Genomic DNA, 20,325 nt, shown 5'->3' with positions numbered 1-20,325 from the left:
ATTCCCATATCTAATAGTTGGCACATCAGCTGGAGGTGTAGTGTCGTAAAACGTCAAAACCGGTACCGATAAGGAGTTGCCGTATTGTTCTGAAGTCAGGGCAGCAAAGCAGAAATTTAGTCCTTGCGGCTTTGTTCAAAATGCCGCATAAACGTAAATCTAAGCTAAATTGGAACCAAAAGCATACCGCAACACGTCGTTCTCAGGTGGCCAACCACCCAGCGCCAAAGGTTAGCGTCACCCCGGACAATGAGCAAACGGTAGAAGTGGATAATGAGCCGCAGATGCCTGCTCCAGAATTTATTAGCTTCAGGGCACCTGTGTGCGCCAGGAAGTTTGCGGTCCCGCATTATAACTCAACGGTTCGCAAGAAGGAAGAGATAGATGTCTTAAATAAGATGAGGGCAGTAATAAAGGACACTACAAAACTTACGCCGGGAGTCATAACAGCTATAGCTCCTCGGGTAAATATATAGCCATTTTTGTTAGTCCATTATAACAACTTAAATATCCCAAACAGGTCACCCATAAGATGAACTTTCCTCCGGATCAACCAGTTTTCAAAGATCTGGTGCCACTGAACGTCAACGACTCTGTGCTGGTGCCACACAAGCAAGGGGAATCTTCAAAGAACCGAATTTCCAAGGAAGCCGTATCCAAAAGCCAACCTGAGCCCCAACTTGCCGACTATGTAGAGAAGATAGAATCCATAATCTTGGCCGTTCCTGAGCCAGGAATTCACTTGGACTTTCCACGCGAAAAATTTGACTTTCTTGGCGCATACAAAAAGTTATTTCCTTAGTTACATTTTATTCTAAATATATGTGAATGGTTGTAGTACACAGATTGTTAACCGATGAAGTTCATCACCACCAGGTGAAGGATGACATGGGCGAAGATAAAGTCGGCGAATCCGCGTTCCGGGGAGATTCCGGCGAAAACGGCCTTGTTCTGGGGATTGGCCTGCAGACGGAGGCAGACGGCCAGGACGAAGCAGCTCACTGTGCTGATAAAGCCCGAAAGGAATGAGTTGAACGGGAAGGTTCCCACCAGGCAGCAGTAAACAAACTGGATGATGCCGGTCAACAGAATGTAGCCTAGGTAGATGTCCACCAACTTTAGCTTCTTGGGCGTGTTTTGAACGTAATCATTGTAGAACTTGGACACGACGCTGGATAACTCGACCATTTTGATGATCCTATTGTTGTCAATACCGGCGATTTTAGGAATAAAGTGGCGATTTTCAATAAATCCACGCAGACACGTCACAAATTGGGGAGAAGTCGAAAGTGTGACCGTATCTTCTTTATGAAAATAGCTGGAAAAGTTAGATGCCAGTACAGTAACTATTGGATTGGGATAACTGTTACAAATATTAAATTTTTAATTTAATTTAATATTTAGGCTACTATGGTTACTAAATTGTTCTCAGAGAATTTTTTTTTGAGATTTTTTTTATGTAAAACTAAAATACCCGAGATTGGTTAGGGAATTTATCAACCAAACCGACGGTTTATTTGTTTACTCTTAAAAAGTACAAGAATTTTATATTTAATAAATAAATCAAAGTACATTGATGTTTTTATTTATTTATTTTTTTTCGACAGCTGCTTTTACTCTACATCTGAGTTATCGATAAGCATACCAAAACACAAGTCGATTGCTTCAGGCGAGAGGAATTTGTTATTGCGAGTGCAGGGGAAATAATAGTTGTGCGTGTTAATAATAATAAATAAAATAATAATAATAACAATTAAAGGACAATAATGCTTCCGTGTGGGAAATAAATGCTTGTTATCAGTTCATGCGCTGTGTTACAACATGTTATCAATCATTCTCATGAATGAATATGATTCATTGTTGATGTTTTCTCTTCGTTAATTTCGCAGATACAAGTCTTGGCAAAGATAATAATTGGCACCCACCAAACATCTCCCTCACTGCGCCCCACCACAACCACAACGCTTGATGGAATCTCGGAGCACTTCTCTTTTCATTTAATTTCTTTTGTGCACTGATAAATCGTTGTGACCTTCGAAGGAGCGTGTCTCAGCATTTATTTTCATTGTCAGTCGAGCGGGAAAAAATCAATGGAGGACCTTACGCCTTTAACCAACCTTCAACAGGTAGAAACACCCACACACCAGCACACATGCCAATCCACATGCGCATGCCAAATGTGTTTATTTTGATTTAGTTTGTCCATATGTTAATTATAATTTTTTTGCAGTTTTAGTTCCAAGTGTTTTTGTTTTTTCAACTGCCTGCAAGTTAAGCGCAACCACAACAATTTCAACCGCAATATCTATTTGGCATTTCGCTAATTCTCCATATTTTATGTAAGTGATAATAATACTACATACACGTAAAGGGATGTGTTTGCCCACAAATTGTGCAAGTGGGCGAAGGTTTCCTACTGATAACCAGATAAAAATAAGTTACAATGCTTGACGCCACAGTTTGTTTATCAAACTTTATTATGAGCTAACAAAAATATCTTAAATTCAGGTCGGATGGCCTGCTTAAGTTTGTTGTTAGTCTGGCTCTAATCTTTAACTAGAAAGTGCTTAGAATCGACCCACTTTTGAATCGGGTCTGTGTTAATTAATTCAGATCAAGTATCTTTAAAAATATCCAGTATCTTAAAATAATCAGCTAATAATATCCATTTTTTTTATTTATTTTAAATTGTGCTAATAAAAAGTGTTAATTAGGTTGGTTTCTAGCATCTAGATTCAGTTAAATGACTCGTTTTACTCTGTTTTAAATTATTTTAAACTTTTAAACAATTTTACGAATTTTGATTATAAAAATGTTTTTCATATTAATGTATTAAATAAGAAATCATAATTTATTTATGGGAACACGTAGTGCTGAGTCAACAAATCACAATTAATGGGTGGATAGTGTCCAATATCGCCTGGATACATATTATATAATTGATTAATGGTATGGTCGGTGGGTTCGCCGGTGATATTTGAGTCTTATCGCGGCTTACTATATAGCTTGTTTTTCGACTTGTCAGTGTTTTCGAAGCCGAGTAAGTGACTGGACTCGCAAATTTGATATCGACTTCCGATGCGAGCTTCGTCACCGACCCATATGCAAAGCAATATAAGCGATCCAAAATCCGTACTTCGAGTCAAGTCCAAGGCTGAGACCGACTATCAGTGCGGCGAAAATTTTCCACTCCGCCCGATGCACTCCTCTCGCCTGGCACGCGTCTGTCATCCGACGCCGCACTATCACAAAACCCCTATTGTTATGCTAGTGGAAAAGTGAGTCAGTGGAAATTTTTTTTCGTCCACTAACGAGGCGAGAACCGGGCTTCGCAGACAGCTGAAGTTTTAGTGCGTTTTGTTTAGCCGGGGAGGGCGCATCAACATCGTTCATCGTTCTCAATTCACTGTGATCCCCTGCTCACTTCTTTTAGAGTTCCGAGGGTGCGCCGCGCAAGAAAAAGATGTCGGAACGCCAGCCTCTTCTGCTTCAGAGCGACGCCTCCGACTATGAGGGCAGCCGTGGATCGGCGGTGAGACCCGTGCGTAGTTCTCCGCCGGACAACACCCTGGTAAACGTGCACAGCGAGGATAGCCTGGCTGGTGAGTTTTATTATTATAATTTTAATCTAGTAAATTTATTAATTTAACTAAAGACAACAAACAAATTAAATAAATAAAGAAAACGTTTTCTTTGTTTCATAATTTGTTTGAAATTTTTGTAGATTAAAATATTTCTTATCAATAATTAAACCATTTAATTAAACAACATTAAACTAACATTATATTTCTTTGTTTCCTTGAGTGCACGCAGCTGCCTCTGGATCAGGAGACGATGAACAAGGATCCTTGGACAAGTCCGGCTACAATCCAACCCATCACCGCACCCTGGAACATCCCACATCTAATTTCGATACTCTAGTACATCTGCTGAAGGGCAACATAGGCACCGGCATCCTGGCCATGCCAGACGCCTTCAAGAACGCCGGTCTATATGTGGGCCTCGTTGGCACCATGATAATGGGAGCCATCTGCACCCACTGTATGCACATGCTGGTGAACTGCTCCCACGAGCTGTGTCGGCGACTTCAGAAACCTTCCCTAGACTTCTCTGAGGTGGCCTACAGCAGCTTTGAAACTGGGCCGATCGGTCTGAGACGGTATTCGTCACTGGCCAGGCGAATTATCACCACGTTCCTTTTCATAACCCAGATCGGTTTTTGTTGCGTCTATTTCCTTTTTGTGGCTCTAAACCTCAAGGATGTTATTGACCACTACTACGTGATTAATTACCGAATATACTTGGTGCTCTTACTGATGCCCATGATTGTGCTCAACTTGGTGAGGAACCTCAAGTACCTGACGCCTGTTTCGCTCATAGCCTCCATTCTGACGGTGGTTGGGCTGGCCATTACCTTCTCGTATATGCTCCACGATTTGCCCGATGTGCACACCGTCAAGCCGTTCGCCAGTTGGGCCACGCTGCCGCTCTACTTTGGGACAGCGATCTATGCTTTTGAGGGAATCGGCGTTGTGCTACCGCTGGAGAACAATATGCGAACACCAGAGGACTTCAGCGGACCTACTGGTGTACTTAACACGGGAATGGTTATTGTGGCATGCCTCTACACCTCAGTAGGTTTCTTCGGCTACCTGAAATATGGCGATGCAGTTAAGGGCAGCATTACCCTGAATTTGCCTCAAGGCGATACGTAAGCTTTAAAAATTTAATATTTTAAATTAAAAATAACAATATTTATTTTACAGTCTGTCTCAGTTGGTGAAAATAATGATGGCAGTGGCCATCTTCCTGTCGTATACGCTTCAGTTTTACGTTCCCGTCAATATTGTAGAGCCTTTTGTGTGCAGCCACTTTGATACTCAGCGAGGCAAGAACATGGCTGCAACGCTCCTGCGGATCATCCTTGTCACCTTTACCTGTAAGTATATATGTAAGCAAATTAGATAACATGTACCCTATAATATTTCTTCTTTTACAGTCCTGCTGGCCACCTGCATTCCGAATCTGGGCGCTATTATTTCTCTGGTGGGTGCCGTGAGCAGTTCAGCATTGGCGCTTATTGCACCGCCAATAATCGAAATATTTACCTTTTATAACGTTGGATACGGCCGATATAAATGGATGCTGTGGAAGGACATTGCCATTATGGTTTTTGGCCTTTGTGGGTTTGTTTTTGGCACTTGGGTCAGTTTATTGGACATCTTCAAGAAACATACAGACTAAGATCGAAACGAAGACAAACGAACATACAGGACGGCTTATTCTGCCTACAAATATGTGTGCGAATTTATGATGAAGGCTTTATTTAGTTTTCCCTGTTCCAAGCTGGTTCTTTTCAGTGGCGGTGCTCAATAGTTTAAATTATTACTTGTCGAATAGGTTGCATTTTTTTTTACGTTCGATTAGCTGCAATTTGTACCAGACAATAACTAGCATTTTAAGTAGAAAGTTGTACGTTATGTTTTTGGATTAGTATGTGAGTTGAAGATTCATTCTGTGTTAACTCGAGGACCGCACAATGCCAAACGTGATTTTGCGTAGTATTCTTAAATAAATTATTGTTTAGATTTTACTACTATGTAGACTAGGGGTCAGGGCAGATCATTCCAAAGCAATGGCAAAGAATATCCCAAATACCGATGTTAGCTAAAGTTATCTGCATACTTTTATCGTTCTTGTATTTGTAATTATGAATATTATATACTCCTTATACACTTATTGGAAGCCCCATCTCGACCTCTGATACGTGTGTATATATATTTTTACATCTAATTCGATGTATCAACAAATGTTCTTTAATTGTTTATCGAGTAACAAAAGACAATAATTAATGTAATGTTTATAAAAATCCATATCACGCCTGTTTTTTAAGGTATTTTTTTACCACAAAGGTTGAATTGCCACTTGAAGGGGAACACCATTGCTATTCGCCGACAGGAGCACCAATCCTTGGGACTGTGGCCGACGTTTCAGTTGCTTGGTTAGGCGAGCCGGTTGCTGTTCCACGGGCTGAACTTCTTCAGCGTCCGGATCGGGAGTAAAATCCTGTGGCTCTTCGTCACTGGGCAGTTGCTCCACGGCATAAGTGGGTGGTGGTCCATAGGTTAGATCCGGAGGTCCGTAGGTCTCATCTGGCACTCCTTCTTCGAAGGGGATTTCAGGTTTAAGCTCCTCGGCGGATGGATATGGAGCAACCTCTTGCTTCTGCAGGCGTTTTCCCGACTTGGTTGGCTGAGCCGCAATCCCACCAAGTGCCAGGATCAGCATAAGAAGGAAACACGAAGTCTTAATGGTTCCGCACATGGTGGATATGAACTGCTGATTGAACTGTGGATGATTGATAAGTTGTAACTCGGAGCATGTCTTTTTATATGCCTGGCTCTACCACTAATACGTGGTTGGGATTAATAAACATCCCAAAAATTTCGGTTAATGACTGGGTCACAGTAGGCCCTTGTGGAGTGGTCGACAGTGGTCACGTTGCAGGTAAACCAAAACGGGAAGTCAAACCGATTATTTTCAGTGTCAATGTTAGTGAAGACGAATATAAAGTTATATTAATTATTAAACAAATATTGACCATGGTAAGTCCCATTAAAAATATGAAATAAAGTCAAAATAGATAGATTGTCGTTTTCTTATAATTCCCAACTCGTTATTCAGCACAGCGAGTGTATATATTGAGGCGAGTAACCCACCTACCTGTGTTGTTTGAAAGGAGAGCAAGTTAGCACTCCCCTAGACAAGGATGGAACACATAAACGGTCGGCTGGGCACTAGACAAAGCCGTCCACCAGTTTTTTTTTATAACTAATCATATCTAAATTTATTTTTTTTTATTATTCAGTTTTAAATTAGTTATAAAAACCACATACATAGATGATTGAAATAGCGAAGAATGTGCTGTCTTTTGTTTACTTTCACTGAATTCTTTAAATATAAATCATACTCCATAGTTTTGTTTTATTTTTTAACAATTTATTTGTATATTAAAACAATCTTATTAAAATGGGAACTTTCATGGTTAGGTTTCTGCATGAAAATATCCATTTTAAGTAAAATGTTTATCCTAGTCGGCGAATAAAACTAATACCACATCATAGTTTTTAAATTAAGACTATTTTGATCTGAAAGATTTAAGTTCTTGGCCAATCCAATGGACATTTGAATGAATTTCACTCAATTGTCCATTGAATTGGTCTAGAATCTAGACTTTAGCTTCAATGAATCCTTTTAAAAATCGGTTTTTCGTTGGGTCTTCTCGGGGGTTAACTGTGAAATAGGGACTAAGAGTAGGCCCACCGTCACGGGGACTGCTGGGCATATAAGTGAAGAATATCTCGCGGAGAGTGCTCTGGTTCTTTGCTCGAAGACCATGTAGCTCCTGCCAGCAGTCTCGGGTACGGTTCAGCATTAACTGAAGCACATCCTCACGAACCTTCTCCTTGAACACCTTGGCCGACTTGGTTATCTTGTGGTACATCCCAAATGACATGGGCGCGTACTGAATAAGCAGCGGATCTATTATGGCACTTAGTTTGCGAAGCTCATCGATCAAGTCCAAATTCTGTAACATTTTAATGCTGGTGTTGATATGCACCTTCTTGGACTGCAGTCCGTATTGTTTTCCAAATCGCCGCTTAATCCACTCCCGCATCTCTGGAATCTGGTGGGCGTCGGGAAGACTAGCTAGCACTAGCTCCTTATCCTGACGCAGGGTCTGCAAGTAACGAATTCGAATAAATTAGCTTCGTTTCAAAACTTAAAAACTTACCTGGAAAGCATCACCTAACATCTGGTCCATGAGCTTGTCATCATCAGGGTCTATAACCTTGTTTACCGGATAAGAATGGCAATTCTCTTCGGGCTTCTTGGTAGCAGTGTTCGCCACGAGCCAACTCTTCTCAAAGATTCTCCGTACACATCGGCACAGGGCCTGGTCAATGTATTCCCTCCTAATGGGATTGGGAAACTGCTTAATGTGGTTTCTTCCATCTGGATGAGACTCTTGGTCAATGCCGATACTTCGATCCGAGTCCTGATGAATTTGGCTGCTTTGATTGGAGCTGGAAGACTGGTTTATGTGGCTTCTATAAGGCGATTTGGAGGCGAGCTTAGAGCGACTCCTATGCATTTTTTTCTTCGGTTGGGAGACATGGTCGCCAATCTGTTCATCATCGTCACTCCTGACCAGGCTTTTCACCACTTCCCTTTCAATGATTTCGCTAGTGCCCAAAGTTTTCGATTTTTCACTTTCAAAAATTTGAGAATAATTGAAAACATAGGGAACATGGAGTTTCGGAGACCGGAAGTAGCTCGTCAATGGCTCTTTGGGTTGCTGCAGCGATGGGCTTTTGGAAACTCCACCACCGCAAAGTCGAAACTGGGGGCCATTCGATTCATACAGCCTGGTCCGTTCGCCTGACATGCAAAGCACTTTTGGCGGGGACTCCAGACTGATATGGACCAATCCCCTGCAGGCCAGGCATCCGACTTTCCTTATAGCCGGCAATCCTGGGCTCCAGCCTTTGTCCCCAAACTTTTTCAAGTACTCATCCACATCGCGATTCAGGTGCTTAATAATCCGATCTCTCGTAAGCTTTACTTGGAAGAAAATTTAAAAAATAAATTAGAAATTTGAAATTATTTTAAAAACCCAGACATACCCGCTTTTCTCTAGCACCCACATCGACCATTTCCAGGTAGCGCTTCCGCTGATCAACTAGAAAGGCTTGACGTTCCAAGGATCTGGCCTCCTCATGGAACTGGCAAAGTTCCTGTGAGTTCGATCCTTTAACAGAATGCTGCGAAGCATTGTCTAACTTATCGAAAAGCCTGCAAAGTTCTGAATTTATAGTCGCTTTTATGTGCCGATAGAAAGGTTGCAGCTTGTAGTCGGAAAACCAACGCTTGTCATCCTCCTTAGTATCTGGATTTTCATTTGGTATCTCCACCGTGAAGGGTGGAGGCTTTGTCACAAAACGCTTATCCTGGCGATCAATTTTCGGGCGCGGTTGCTTCTGAAAGTATGGAGACATATTTCCACCAATTGGCCCAAGGATTCTTCGCTCAGGAACTGACTTTTGGGTAACTACTACTTCCTTTTTTATAGAATTTTTCTCAGGGAGCGGAAGGATCTTGTCCAGGGCCTTGAATGTGGTCGGAAGGTCCAAGTAAGCAATGGCCGAGAGCAATAGTTGCCCATTCACCGAATATTTTCTGCATAATTTGTCGATATTGTAATGCTGTTGAAATAGGAAAAACAGCAGAGCCAGACTCTGGGCACGGCTGATCTTCACGATCCGAGTTAGTTGACCACGTCTGGGCATCGGACGGATACCCAAGCGCAGCAGGCAGTTCCGGGTGCGTTCACTGTCGTTCACTTCCAAATCGAATTGGGCCGCATCCGCCAAATCGTTGGCAGCCTGTATTTGGATCGGGGACAGTCCTCGGTACCACTTGGCAACGGGCAGTTCGGGTGGCACTCCGCTTAGCAGCCTCATATCCTAGACTAAACTCAATCAGATATACCAAAAAAACAGAAACAACAAATCGGGGAAAATTTAAGAATTTTGCGTCAATGAATCCTGAATTATTAATGACTATCATGGGGTGTCAGGGAACTCCAATCTACAGAGATTAAAATACTTGTTCCGGTTTGAATATAAGGTACTTTAAGGTACTTTACCTTAAAAGATTTGTGGACCGACAAAAATCCTAAGACAAAATATTAATTAGATTTTTTGTCCATTTTTCGTGATTGGATCTCTTGAAAATGGGGTTTTCCTATATAGGGTCCACAGGGATGGCCATATCTTCCACAATTCTCATCCGATTCGCAAGCGGAGTATCTTAAACAATTTCTAGATCGATTCTCCACCATTCTGCATCAAAATCCTGAGACAAAATATTTTTAAAATTTTTTGTCCATTTTTCATGAGGGGATCCCTTGAAAATGGGGTTTTTCCCTACAGGCCCTACAGTGATGGCTTTATCTTCCACAATTCTCATCCGATTCTCAAGCGGAGTACCTTAAACGATTTCTGGGCCAATTCTTCACCATTCTGCATCAAAATCCTGAGACAAAATATTTTTTAGATTTTTTGTCCATTTTTCGTGATTGGATCTCTTGAAAATGGGGTTTTTCCCTACAGGGCCTACAGTGATGGCTATATCTTCCACATTTCTCATCCGATTCTCAAGCAGAGTACCTTAAACAATTTCTAGATCGATTCTCCACCATTCTGCATCAAAATCCTGAGACAAAATATTTTTAAAATTTTTTGTCCATTTTTCATGAGGGTATCCCTTGAAAATGGGGTTTTTCCCTACAGGCCCTACAGTGATGGCTTTATCTTCCACAATTCTCATCCGATTCTCAAGCGGAGTACCTTAAACGATTTCTGGGCCAATTCTTCACCATTCTGCATCAAAATCCTGAGACAAAATATTTTTTAGATTTTTTGTCTATTTTTCATGAGGGGATCCCTTGAAAATGGGGTTTTCCCTACAGGGCCTACAGTAATGGCTATATCTTCCACATTCCTCATCCGATTCTCAAGCAGAGTACCTTAAACAATTTCTAGATTGATTCTCGACCATTCTGCATCAAAATCCTGAGACAAAATATTTTTTAGATTTTTTGTCCATTTTTCATGAGGGGATCCCTTGAAAATGGGGCTTTTCCCTACAGGCCCTACAGTGATGGCTTTATCTTCCCCAATTCTCATCCGATCCTCAAGCAGAGTACCTTAAACGATTGCTGGGCCGATTCTTCACCATTCTGCATCAAAATCCTGAGACAAAATATTTTTTAGATTTTTTGTCCATTTTTCGTGATTGGATCCCTTGAAAAGGGGTTTTCCCCTATAGGATACTTATGAAAGTTCGTATGTCGTATTATTTTCCCAAAAGTTGAATCCATAAAAAACCCAAAACTCTAACTGTATAATGCTGAGGCTATGGTATTTTTGATTAATTACTTATAGGGCAGCTATAGGATATAGTCGGCCGATCCGACTTATATACTGCGAGCAAAGGAAAGAAAAGGAAAGGGTATACATACATTGTAAAGTTTCAAGTCGATAGCTTTAAAACTGAGAGACTATTTTATGCTTATATTAATTATCGTGATCAAGAATATATATACTTTATAATGTCGGAGATGTCTCCTTCGCTGCATTGCACACTTTTGATCAAAATTATAATGCCCTCTGCAAGGGCATATATAATAATCTTAATCTTAATCTTAATAATCTTTATAATCTTAATCTTATAATAATCTTAAACTCTGTCATTAAAGACACCTCTATCTAAACGGCATAAATAATAAGTAGATATCAACTTTGAGAAGAAAGCCTATATCTCATTTTATGTTGAGATTAGGTTTTGGTCTTAACAATTTTTTAAGTTATTTTAGTTAAGCCTATTGATATTTTACACTTTTATAAAATGGCTATTATGGCTATTATTACATTATATTATATTATATTATAATATTACATTATACAAAGTTTTATAGTTTCTTAATCATTGCGAAAAAATGAATTTTTTAAAAAGTTAATAATATATTAAACAAAACCATAACTTTCCCATGATTCCCTAACCATGAAGTTATTTTGACACAAACACTTTTCAAATATATTTTGCATTTAATATTTATTTATTAAATCAGTTTTCAGAGCAAGGAGCAACCCAAGTCCATACGGACCAATCAACGCAGTCATTTGCACTCGCTAGGAATCCAGTTACTTCTGGGCAGCGTACAGCGGTACCATTTCCAGAATCAGTTTCACATGTCCAATAGCGTGTGGGATCCCAGAAGTTGCGAATTTTCTTTCCCACGAGGGTGCTGTTGCAGATGGGCTGATTATTGCCATCGGGATCGCAGGCCAGGACGACGGCCACGAAAAGGGCAAGGCACAACAGGACTAGGCCTATGGATGGAGAATAAAATCATTAAAATATGTACATTGAGAGTGTAGGAATCCCGAAGAGAACTTACTGGCTTTCATGGCTGAGTTGGTTGACTGCTACTGGAGAAGTGTGTGTCGTTCTTGGCCAATTGGCGAACCTTATATACCCAAGCCTTCCACTGATACGGACTTCTGGTTGTATCGGTTATCTCTGCCAACCTACTACGGAACCTTGCAATTTTCTATTTTGGCAGTAACATGAAATCGTTTAAAAATAATCATGTCGTGTATCGCTACCGTATTGATAGATCCCCGCACTTCCAAAGTCCCACAAGTTCCAGTTGACGCAATTGCAGGATATTTACAATTTTATTATTCTGGTCAAGAGTACGGTAGTAAGATTCGTTTTTGTATATAAGAGAAACCTCTGAAATAGTGATCAAGCTTTGAAAAGAGATTTGTCAATAAAGGGGCCCATCCACAGGCGAGCATGTTCGACGAACATGTTGTGCTCGACGAAATTTTTCCTGTGGATGGTAGTGTTCGTTGTCAAATTTTGTGTTCGTCAAAATGTTCGAATGGAATTGAAATATTTCTATTTTGACAACGTTTGCAACAACATGTTCGTAAATGGATGGCAATGTTGGCACGAACGTCAGTTTGAAAAAACGTTTTGGTAGAGAAAAATGAATAAAAAGTGCCATATTATTTTGCAATATTATTTATGGCAAATACTTATTGCCATAAGTGCAATTAGAGTGCCGCTATAGTTGTCCGTTGATATATTGATAGTTTGAAAATTTATCGAAAAATGATGTTCGCACGAATGTTGTCTCTAGTTAGTGGGGAAAATGAAATTGAAGTAGGCGAACATGTTCGTCGAACATGCTCGCCTGTGGATGGGCCCCTTAAACCGACATTTTCTTAAATCTCATCACAATCACAGTGATGTGACAAAATTCTCAGTCATGGAGTCGAAGGTCCCACCTCAGGCCGAGGACAATGTTGGTCAAGATCAACCCAATACCATTGTTATCCAGCTGGTGACAATTCCCTATAACAGTAACAGGCAGGCCACGCCATACTCTGTTCAGGCGATACCTCTTTACTTTGGACCCACGGACCCACAAGCCGGACCGGCTCAGAGAGGCGTTCCAGATAGGACAAGAATTCCAGGAGCACCTGATATGGCAGCTCCTCCCAAACAGATGAGGGCTCAAAGTCCTAACAGAAGTCCAAGAAACTGCTGTACCCAGTGTCGTGGTCAGAACTATTCCCAGGCTCCGTTGCCTTCATTTATACCAGCGAGGACCTACCCGATGGCTCCTGGGCCTCGTCCAGGAGTACGGCGATACCCAACCGAGGACGAAGCTCGACTCCCAAGGAGGTGCTTCTGCCAGTGCTCCTGTCAACGCAATACAGTCCCGCAACAGGAGGTATTGGAGGAGCAGCCGGAAACTCTCAATAACAGTCACCGCGAACAGACACCAGTGGCTGAGCCCGGGGATGAAGGCTACCGGGATCAGGGTACCAATACTACAGAAGCTGGCGCGGCTGGCACTGAACTGCCTAACCTGGCAGCCCTGAAGGTGATATGCGAGTCTTTGGGAAAAGCGATGGTGGCAGCGGCAGCGGTAGCCGTGGAAGCCGCTCAGAAAAAGACGATGGGTATAGACACGGATAAATCTGCGGATAAATCTAACGACCAAAGTAATCTCTCATCGCCCAAGCTAAAAGCCAGTTTCCATAATCGGCTAATACATGACTATATTCCTTCCGATCCTGGCGATGTAGAGTCTATTGATGCAGATGCAGAGCAGAGTCCTGAAAATGAACCTGAGGATATGAGGGCTGTTGACGATGAAAAGCTCATAAATGTGGAGAACCAAAATAACACCGATTCAATCGATGAAAATAAGAATCCAAATGAAGTGCTGAAAAAAATAAAAAGTGAGGATGAGGCTATGGGCGAGGAGACAAGTTCGATTCGATATTTGGATGAACCTGTTGTGAACGAAAGTAAAATAGACGAAGAGGTGCTTTCAATGGTATCTCGCGAGTATCCAAAAACTCCACGACCAACATATTTATTTCCAAATACAGATGATATAGACTCTGGCAACAATTCCCCAACTTCCAGTCCCATTCAAAATGAAAATCAGGCCAACAATGGGGTTCCCGAAGTTTCTCCATCCAAACCTGACCAAAATGATTCGCCTAAAGCGGTATCGGAAGATGCAAAAATAGTTTACCCTCTGTCCATATCAAGGATTATAGAAGACACCCATCAAGATGGGAGTCCCCGAAACCTTCACCTGGCCGCTGATTCTCATTCGGATCATGCCAAAACAAAATTATATCCAATTCAACGCTCCCATGAAAGTTCCATGGAGCATTTCGTCGATCCATCGGAATCGGAAAGAAGCGTTCAGGTTGAGAGGATCGCACCTCTCAAATTACTTAAAACTAATAATGATAGTACCGTATCATTATTTAACAAAACAAATAGTAAAGTAGATGATTCAGGGCAAGAAAGTTCCCAGGATGAAGAAAATGAAGAAAAATCTCGAATCGCATCTGGTTCATCGACGATCCATGATAAGAAAAGAAATATAGATGTCTCAAGCCCACATTCTGAAGATCTACCTGGAAACTCCTCCTCTAACAAGGTCTCTTCCGGAAAATCACCTTCGGTACATTCGAGTCTTAAGAAGTCATTCTCAAAAAAGGCTCCTAAAAAGTCGGTTTCATTTGCCAATTGCTGTGTCGATAAACCTTCTTCGACAGGGAAACAAAAATGTAGGCATTTCTCCAGTAAAGCCAAAAGGAAGACAGCCACAAACCCAGCGCCCATATACCGTTCTTCAGGTCCAGCTTCATGGGTCAGGACTCCTACCGGATTCCCAACATCCCAAATAAGTTGTCACACATTTCAATATACTAAAGCCAATAGTTCCCAGCAACCTACCCCAGAAGACCAAACCTATAGCGTCCAACATAAGTTCAAGTCAGTCGATCCAAACATGTAGTTTATGAGGAAATAGTTTAATAGTCAAGATAAATCGGTTTAAAATAAATTACAACAAATGAAACCTAACATAAAACTGCCTTCAATTAATAGTCTGTCTATATTTGTGCTTGCCAGAAGGTCATAAAAAAAGACATCCTGATAAGATTTATTACCAATTGGCTTAAGATTGTGTTAAAAGTTATAGTGATTTAGAACCGGTTGCTCGATTACAGCAGATCGCATATAGTCGTGTGATACATGTAGAAAAATATTTCATATTTTTAGGAGATAGGAGATAGCAAAATACCAAGAAATGCCTACGCAATTCCGAGTAGAAAAAGGTGCGATAAGGCGACACGTTTCAGCGACAAGCAGTTTTTTTTTGCAATCGGATCGCGTCTGCCGGAAACATAAGACATTAGTAGCTGCCATTTCAGCAGCTCGTTTTGCATCTCCCCTTCTAAATTGGACAGACATTAATAAATTGTTCATGTTTTCCATCTCCTGCCGTTTTGTTGCAGTCAACCATCCGGCACGGCGATAATTTCCCAACAATTCTTGCCTGCGGGCTGCGAATTGCAATCATTTCGGCAATATGCTGAAAATATTGCTTTTTGTTTTTTATCATTAATCTGAAAATATTTTCTACATATTTATAAACAATGTTTAACTATATTAACTTAGTGGAAATTGTATTATTAAGATCTATATAGTAATAAATTTTACCTAATATTAAATGATTGCAGATTGCAACTCGATGCAACTTCCCTTATAAAAGTTTAAAGATTTATTTAGATTTTTATCTTACTTAAATAACAAAAATTATACATTTCATAGGCCTAGAAAACAAAAAAATTAAACTATTATATTTAAAATCTAAAGCTGAAAATTATACGAGCTACTATATCTATTACGCTGCAAGTATAATGGATTATTATGAACTTATCGTTCGCTAATGTGAAGTCAAGTTAAGTTAACCATTTCCAAATAGAAGCGACTAGATGGGATTGGACGAAATGTCTCAAGAAAAGTGAAATTCCCCACGCGATGGCGCAACTGATGGAGGCAGCCAAGCAGAATCCCCGCCAGAAATTGCAGCTCTACAATTTGTCGCCAGTCTTTTTAAATCCCTCCAATTTTGTTATAAAGTCGATGACATTATGGCTGCCGAGCTTAGTCATAATGTTCACCAACAGGCAGAAGCTTCAGGCTTTGGTTTTGAGCCTAGGACTTAGTGTAGCTCTGGTCCAAAACACCACTGGCGATGAAGGGGAGACCGGTAGGTCAGGAAACCATCTCGATCTGTCCAGTTCGGCCACCGGAAAAAGCTTAGACCCGCCCCCCGAATTCTACAGAGGACCAGAATCGGTAGATGGCCTGGAAACTAGTCCTTTGAGCGGAACCAACGGACATCCTTCCCTAGGCAGTGTCGGTGAAAGTCTAAGTGAAACGTATAAAAAGTGGCGCGGTCTTGGCGGTGCGGGTGTCCAACAACGTATCAGTGTGGGTAAGTTAATCTTTTGATAGGGAACTTATCAGTTAAATGGGGTTCCCTCAAAGTGACACAATAGCAGATAATGTAACATATTAATAAGGTGCAAACGTACCCGTGAGGTTCACGGGAATTCATCAAATTCATTGATTAAAGCTAGTTGTTTATAAATAAAGTTTGTATGTTAATCACTTAAGTTAAGACCTACTTAAGTTCTTAACAAAATATACAAAATATTGATTAATCTAAACCTAATGATATGCCTAAATCCAACAACCAGGTCACTACGCTAGCTCAGGGGAAGCCCCATCGCACGCCCCGCCCGTGGGCAGCTTTGAGAGCAACTCTCATCCGTATCCCTATGAGTTTTCCCATGGTCATGGAGCTGAAGCTGGAATCGGAGCCGCAGGATTCGGAGCAGGAAGTGGTGCCTATTATGGTAGCTCGAGTATAGAGGCTGGTATTCCTTTTGACGTCTATGGATCACGCCCGGGCCACAACCTGGGCCATGGTCATTTTTCCCACGCAGAGTATGCATATCCGTACCCACTGGAACACCACGAACTAGCCGCCCATAAAGGACCGGGTCACGCTGAGCTGCCATCTAAAGCCCTCCTAGCCAAAAGCTTTTTAATTCCACTGGCTAGTGCTGCGGTTTTGGGAATAGCGGCTGCCCTAGTAAGCAATCCTCTTCTTCTCCAGTTGGGCACGGTTTCTGGTCTGGGCACGATTGTGGGAAAACGCAAACGACGATCTGTCGAGGAGCTTGATGCCCCTTTGAACTACTGATAGCGAACCAATTCTACACACTACATAAATATGCCATTATAAACAAATTATTAAATAATTATAAAAATGAGGTTTAATATAATTTTTTATTAAATTAGAATCCACAATCGATTATAAGATTTCGTTTGAAAAATGGAAATAGTGCACTATTTAGACTAGATGACCCCATATACCCGGGCAAAAAATTATTTCTGATTTAAGCAGACTGATTTAAACTTTGTGAATGGGAGATTTTGAATCTTGTACCTCTTTGCGCGCATTTACGCCCTTACCAACACTAAAAACCGACTGCTCCGAGAAATCGGTACCTATCGGAGTATCGGAGCGAACTCGAAATAAAGAAATATTAAAATATTTATAACTTGATCCGCAACTACGAAACAAATCAACCAAGAACTCAGAGTGAACGGAACTCTAACAATACTTCTCTGAAATGTAGTTGCCCAAATTCAAATTATAATTCAAATAATGAGCTCGAAACGAAAACTCTGTTTTCGATCGGGTGGCGGCCAGGACGATCTGGAAGTTGGCTCAACAAGGATCAAGGAAGCTCGGATTACCGATATCTGCAATGATTCCAGCTCGCCAGGAAGAAAGGTCTTGGTGGAGCCCATCCAGTACAATCGTACCCCATCAAGGTTTAAGAATTCCTGGAAAACTTTAAAAACATCCAGAATCTGCGTTACCCAACTGGATGCCGAAGAGGACACTGCCACTTCCACGTCCACGCAGCTACTTAATACCAGTTGGCCAGGAATGAAGCGTCGGGCCAAGGCATTACCTATTCACCAGACCTATACTAGATTCCCCAAGTCCCCAAAATTAGCATCAACCACTGATAAATTGCCGAAAAAATTAACCAGCTCTTTCAAGACATCTCAGATTTGGACAGAGTTGATGAATACATCACTGAATGCATCGCTGAACGAATCAAACTGCTCGGACTTATCCGAAGATAGTTTCATTGATTCTTCGCCAATAACCCAACTAGTTCCTGATCAATCCCCGTCTCACTACATTCCTTCAAGCCAAAAGAAGTCTACTCCGAAACTCCAAAGCCGCGTCATTAAAGGAGGATTCGCTGATGAGTTTGTGAAAATGGTAAAGAATGTTCGCATGGGTCAGCGACATATGAAAACAATGAATCCGACTCACAAGGTAACAGTGCTAGACATATCCCAGGAACATGGCCTTTCAATGGTCTTAGTTGAACCTGTGAATGGTACAAACAGTGGAAACAACTTTAATATTCTACTGCCATCTAGCTTGGCAGGTGTTACTGTTGGATCTACACTGCAATTCTATTTGGATCCCAAAAACAAACCTCTCCAATTGAGGAACAATCAACTGGTGTTTTGCCAACCTCTCAATGTTGTTGTAGGGTAAAGACTTTTCTATTTGAAACGTTTGAAAATGAAATAATCATGTTAATTATTTAAGTATTATCCTAATGGAAGTTTTTTTTTTATTGTAAATATAAAACTTAAAAATATGAATGTATTAAGTTTGGTTATGTATAGCTAAAAATGGACGGATGTATCTTAAAAAGTATAACTCTAAAAAAAGAGTCTGGTTTTCCCTTATCCCAAGTTGTTTAAAATAATATCAGTCTTGCGGAAATAAAAATAAAATACGTCTGGTTCACCAGCACACAGACTTTTCTTGAAGAATACTTCCGTGGATTCGTTGGGCCAGAAACCTAAAAAAAAATATATAATTAGAAAGGTCAGTTACTCTTAAGCTGATTGCGAATTTTATACTTCATTGCATGCGTGGGCACGGCTGCTACAAACAGGAGAAACAGGACATTGCCATTGTCATCAGCGGTAGCATAACACTTGTGGTAGTCCGTGCAGCTATACTGATCCAAAAGAGCAGCTTTGTTGCTCGAGCTTTGTGCCTCAAACATGTGAACTGCCTCCATAGTCTGGTCGAAGAATTTCTTCAATATATCCAGTCGCTGAAGTTCGCCCACGATAATACGCTTGGCGCTCGCGGCTTGATTGAGGTTTCTCGTGAAAAGACTCTTTCGCGTTTGTCGATTAATCAGTATGATGGCCAGAACATTGCCATCAATATCCAGGTGTTCCGGCAGGCTCCTAGGCATGCATCGTTCTGCCGCGGCCAGCAGATTCCCCTCGTTGCGGTACACATTCATGGCATGCGCATGCAACTCCCGAAACGAGGCATTCTCCGCCCCGCATAAAACGCACACGGCGCTGTTAGGCGCCACAGGTATGCTCACAAATCTGTACGCTATATTGGGGCTTTTTACAGGCAAGTAAACAGGCACATCATGCTGCAAACTGCTGGAAGAGTTCAGAAGAAAAAGCAACAGCTCCCGATCTCTAGTATCCAGATCCCACCATCCCTCCGTGGCTACAGCGATGCGATGACCCACCACCAGGCAGCAAAATAAGGAGCCACAGTGTCCACTGAATTCGTTAAGGCTCTGCAGGAGTGGCGCGTTCTCTGCAGCCAACAAACAATCGGTGTAGCCGAGAAGCTGTGTGCCGACACATGCTGCCTCCAAAATTGCATCCACAATAGGTACGTATTTCTTGGCATCTTTCTTTAACCGATCGAGTAAAGCAGCATGAGCCATATCTGCAGTACGAGTGATGAACATAGATATTGCTCCAAAAACCAGATCGGCTAAGGTCTGGAGCACCTGCTCCGATCCAAGTCCGCTGCCACAGACAATCAGGGTGACTGCGTTATGATCCCTCCAAATGTACGTCCACTCTTCAGCTTCGACTTGACCCTGATTCTGAGGTGGTGGCTTTGTAGTGCTCGTGCCCTCCAGTTGGATTCCCAACGACTTGAAGAACATATGAAAGCCATTCAGAGAAGCAACAGTTGAAAACGGAAGCTGGGGAAGATGTTTCAATAAATTAAATGGAATGTGGGTTTAATAAATCACACTAACATTGTCGCATTCGCCCTTTTTTCTGGTAAACACGGGCAAACCGCCGTTTGTTGTTAAACATAACAAATAAATAGACATTGCGAGAGCCCGTTGCTTTATTTATTTTCTCTCCTCAATGCGCAATCGAGTGGAGGAAAACTATCGATATGTTTTTGTTTACAATTTAAAA

General features: G+C 41.3%; 10 protein-coding genes and 1 non-coding gene across 13 annotated transcripts; 6 read left to right on the top strand and 5 right to left on the bottom strand.

Annotated features, from left to right (window-relative positions):
• Nucleotides 1–37: 37 nt before the first annotated feature.
• Rcd4 (Reduction in Cnn dots 4) lies at nucleotides 38–840 on the top strand. Its single transcript, XM_017242274.3, has 2 exons — nucleotides 38–464; nucleotides 521–840. Exons 1-2 carry the CDS (start codon nucleotides 141–143, stop codon nucleotides 800–802), a joined length of 606 nt encoding a protein of 201 aa, XP_017097763.2. The 5' UTR covers nucleotides 38–140; the 3' UTR covers nucleotides 803–840.
• On the bottom strand, nucleotides 791–1,349 carry Dad1 (dolichyl-diphosphooligosaccharide--protein glycosyltransferase subunit). Its single transcript, XM_017242275.3, has one exon. It carries the CDS (start codon nucleotides 1,186–1,188, stop codon nucleotides 850–852), a length of 339 nt encoding a protein of 112 aa, XP_017097764.2. The 5' UTR covers nucleotides 1,189–1,349; the 3' UTR covers nucleotides 791–849.
• Nucleotides 1,350–1,637: 288 nt separating this feature from the next.
• Nucleotides 1,638–5,873, top strand: LOC108126057 (proton-coupled amino acid transporter-like protein CG1139). 3 transcript variants are annotated; one of them, XM_070277245.1, is made up of 7 exons: nucleotides 1,638–1,712; nucleotides 1,890–2,126; nucleotides 2,231–2,339; nucleotides 3,434–3,602; nucleotides 3,805–4,711; nucleotides 4,767–4,939; nucleotides 5,000–5,873. In XM_070277245.1, the coding sequence occupies exons 4-7, from the start codon at nucleotides 3,464–3,466 to the stop codon at nucleotides 5,242–5,244; spliced, it is 1,464 nt and encodes a 487-aa protein (XP_070133346.1). In that variant the 5' UTR covers nucleotides 1,638–1,712; nucleotides 1,890–2,126; nucleotides 2,231–2,339; nucleotides 3,434–3,463; the 3' UTR covers nucleotides 5,245–5,873. The 3 variants fall into 3 exon arrangements, with proteins under 3 accessions (XP_070133346.1, XP_017097982.1, XP_017097981.1); XM_017242493.3 differs by lacking the exon at nucleotides 2,231–2,339 and having other exon boundaries at nucleotides 3,814–4,711; XM_017242492.3 differs by lacking the exon at nucleotides 2,231–2,339 and having other exon boundaries at nucleotides 1,665–1,714.
• Nucleotides 5,777–6,881, bottom strand: LOC108126058 (uncharacterized). Its single transcript, XM_017242495.3, has 2 exons — nucleotides 6,724–6,881; nucleotides 5,777–6,348 (listed from the first exon to the last, which is right to left on the bottom strand). The coding sequence occupies exon 2, from the start codon at nucleotides 6,322–6,324 to the stop codon at nucleotides 5,902–5,904; it is 423 nt and encodes a 140-aa protein (XP_017097984.2). The 5' UTR covers nucleotides 6,325–6,348; nucleotides 6,724–6,881; the 3' UTR covers nucleotides 5,777–5,901.
• On the top strand, nucleotides 6,726–6,826 carry LOC122322251 (U6atac minor spliceosomal RNA). Its single transcript, XR_006246482.1, has one exon. It is a non-coding gene; the product is annotated as a U6atac minor spliceosomal RNA (small nuclear RNA).
• Nucleotides 6,882–7,009: 128 nt separating the features above from the next.
• Nucleotides 7,010–9,627, bottom strand: LOC108125848 (uncharacterized). The gene is made up of 3 exons (XM_017242190.3): nucleotides 8,688–9,627; nucleotides 7,796–8,620; nucleotides 7,010–7,741 (listed from the first exon to the last, which is right to left on the bottom strand). Exons 1-3 carry the CDS (start codon nucleotides 9,522–9,524, stop codon nucleotides 7,229–7,231), a joined length of 2,175 nt encoding a protein of 724 aa, XP_017097679.2. The 5' UTR covers nucleotides 9,525–9,627; the 3' UTR covers nucleotides 7,010–7,228.
• A 2,033-nt stretch (nucleotides 9,628–11,660) lies between these two features.
• Nucleotides 11,661–12,518, bottom strand: LOC108125889 (uncharacterized). Its single transcript, XM_017242231.3, has 3 exons — nucleotides 12,234–12,518; nucleotides 12,026–12,178; nucleotides 11,661–11,957 (listed from the first exon to the last, which is right to left on the bottom strand). The coding sequence occupies exons 2-3, from the start codon at nucleotides 12,033–12,035 to the stop codon at nucleotides 11,692–11,694; spliced, it is 276 nt and encodes a 91-aa protein (XP_017097720.2). The 5' UTR covers nucleotides 12,036–12,178; nucleotides 12,234–12,518; the 3' UTR covers nucleotides 11,661–11,691.
• A 302-nt stretch (nucleotides 12,519–12,820) lies between these two features.
• LOC108125842 (dentin sialophosphoprotein) lies at nucleotides 12,821–15,028 on the top strand. The gene has a single exon (XM_017242183.3). The coding sequence runs from the start codon at nucleotides 12,836–12,838 to the stop codon at nucleotides 14,963–14,965; it is 2,130 nt and encodes a 709-aa protein (XP_017097672.3). The 5' UTR covers nucleotides 12,821–12,835; the 3' UTR covers nucleotides 14,966–15,028.
• Nucleotides 15,029–15,792: 764 nt separating this feature from the next.
• On the top strand, nucleotides 15,793–17,227 carry LOC108125791 (uncharacterized). Its single transcript, XM_017242121.3, has 2 exons — nucleotides 15,793–16,453; nucleotides 16,719–17,227. Exons 1-2 carry the CDS (start codon nucleotides 15,994–15,996, stop codon nucleotides 17,225–17,227), a joined length of 969 nt encoding a protein of 322 aa, XP_017097610.2. The 5' UTR covers nucleotides 15,793–15,993.
• Nucleotides 17,228–17,678: 451 nt separating this feature from the next.
• Nucleotides 17,679–18,667, top strand: LOC108126103 (uncharacterized). Its single transcript, XM_017242546.3, has one exon. The coding sequence runs from the start codon at nucleotides 17,696–17,698 to the stop codon at nucleotides 18,611–18,613; it is 918 nt and encodes a 305-aa protein (XP_017098035.2). The 5' UTR covers nucleotides 17,679–17,695; the 3' UTR covers nucleotides 18,614–18,667.
• A 119-nt stretch (nucleotides 18,668–18,786) lies between these two features.
• Nucleotides 18,787–20,315, bottom strand: fy (fuzzy planar cell polarity protein-like protein). Its single transcript, XM_017242545.3, has 3 exons — nucleotides 20,157–20,315; nucleotides 18,988–20,099; nucleotides 18,787–18,926 (listed from the first exon to the last, which is right to left on the bottom strand). The coding sequence occupies exons 1-3, from the start codon at nucleotides 20,232–20,234 to the stop codon at nucleotides 18,869–18,871; spliced, it is 1,248 nt and encodes a 415-aa protein (XP_017098034.2). The 5' UTR covers nucleotides 20,235–20,315; the 3' UTR covers nucleotides 18,787–18,868.
• Between the last annotated feature and the right edge of the window lie 10 nt (nucleotides 20,316–20,325).

This window comes from Drosophila bipectinata, chromosome 2L (genome assembly GCF_030179905.1).
Source record: "Drosophila bipectinata strain 14024-0381.07 chromosome 2L, DbipHiC1v2, whole genome shotgun sequence".
Classification (NCBI taxonomy): Eukaryota; Metazoa; Arthropoda; class Insecta; order Diptera; family Drosophilidae; genus Drosophila; species Drosophila bipectinata.
This window is presented reverse-complemented; position numbering and strand designations above follow the sequence as displayed.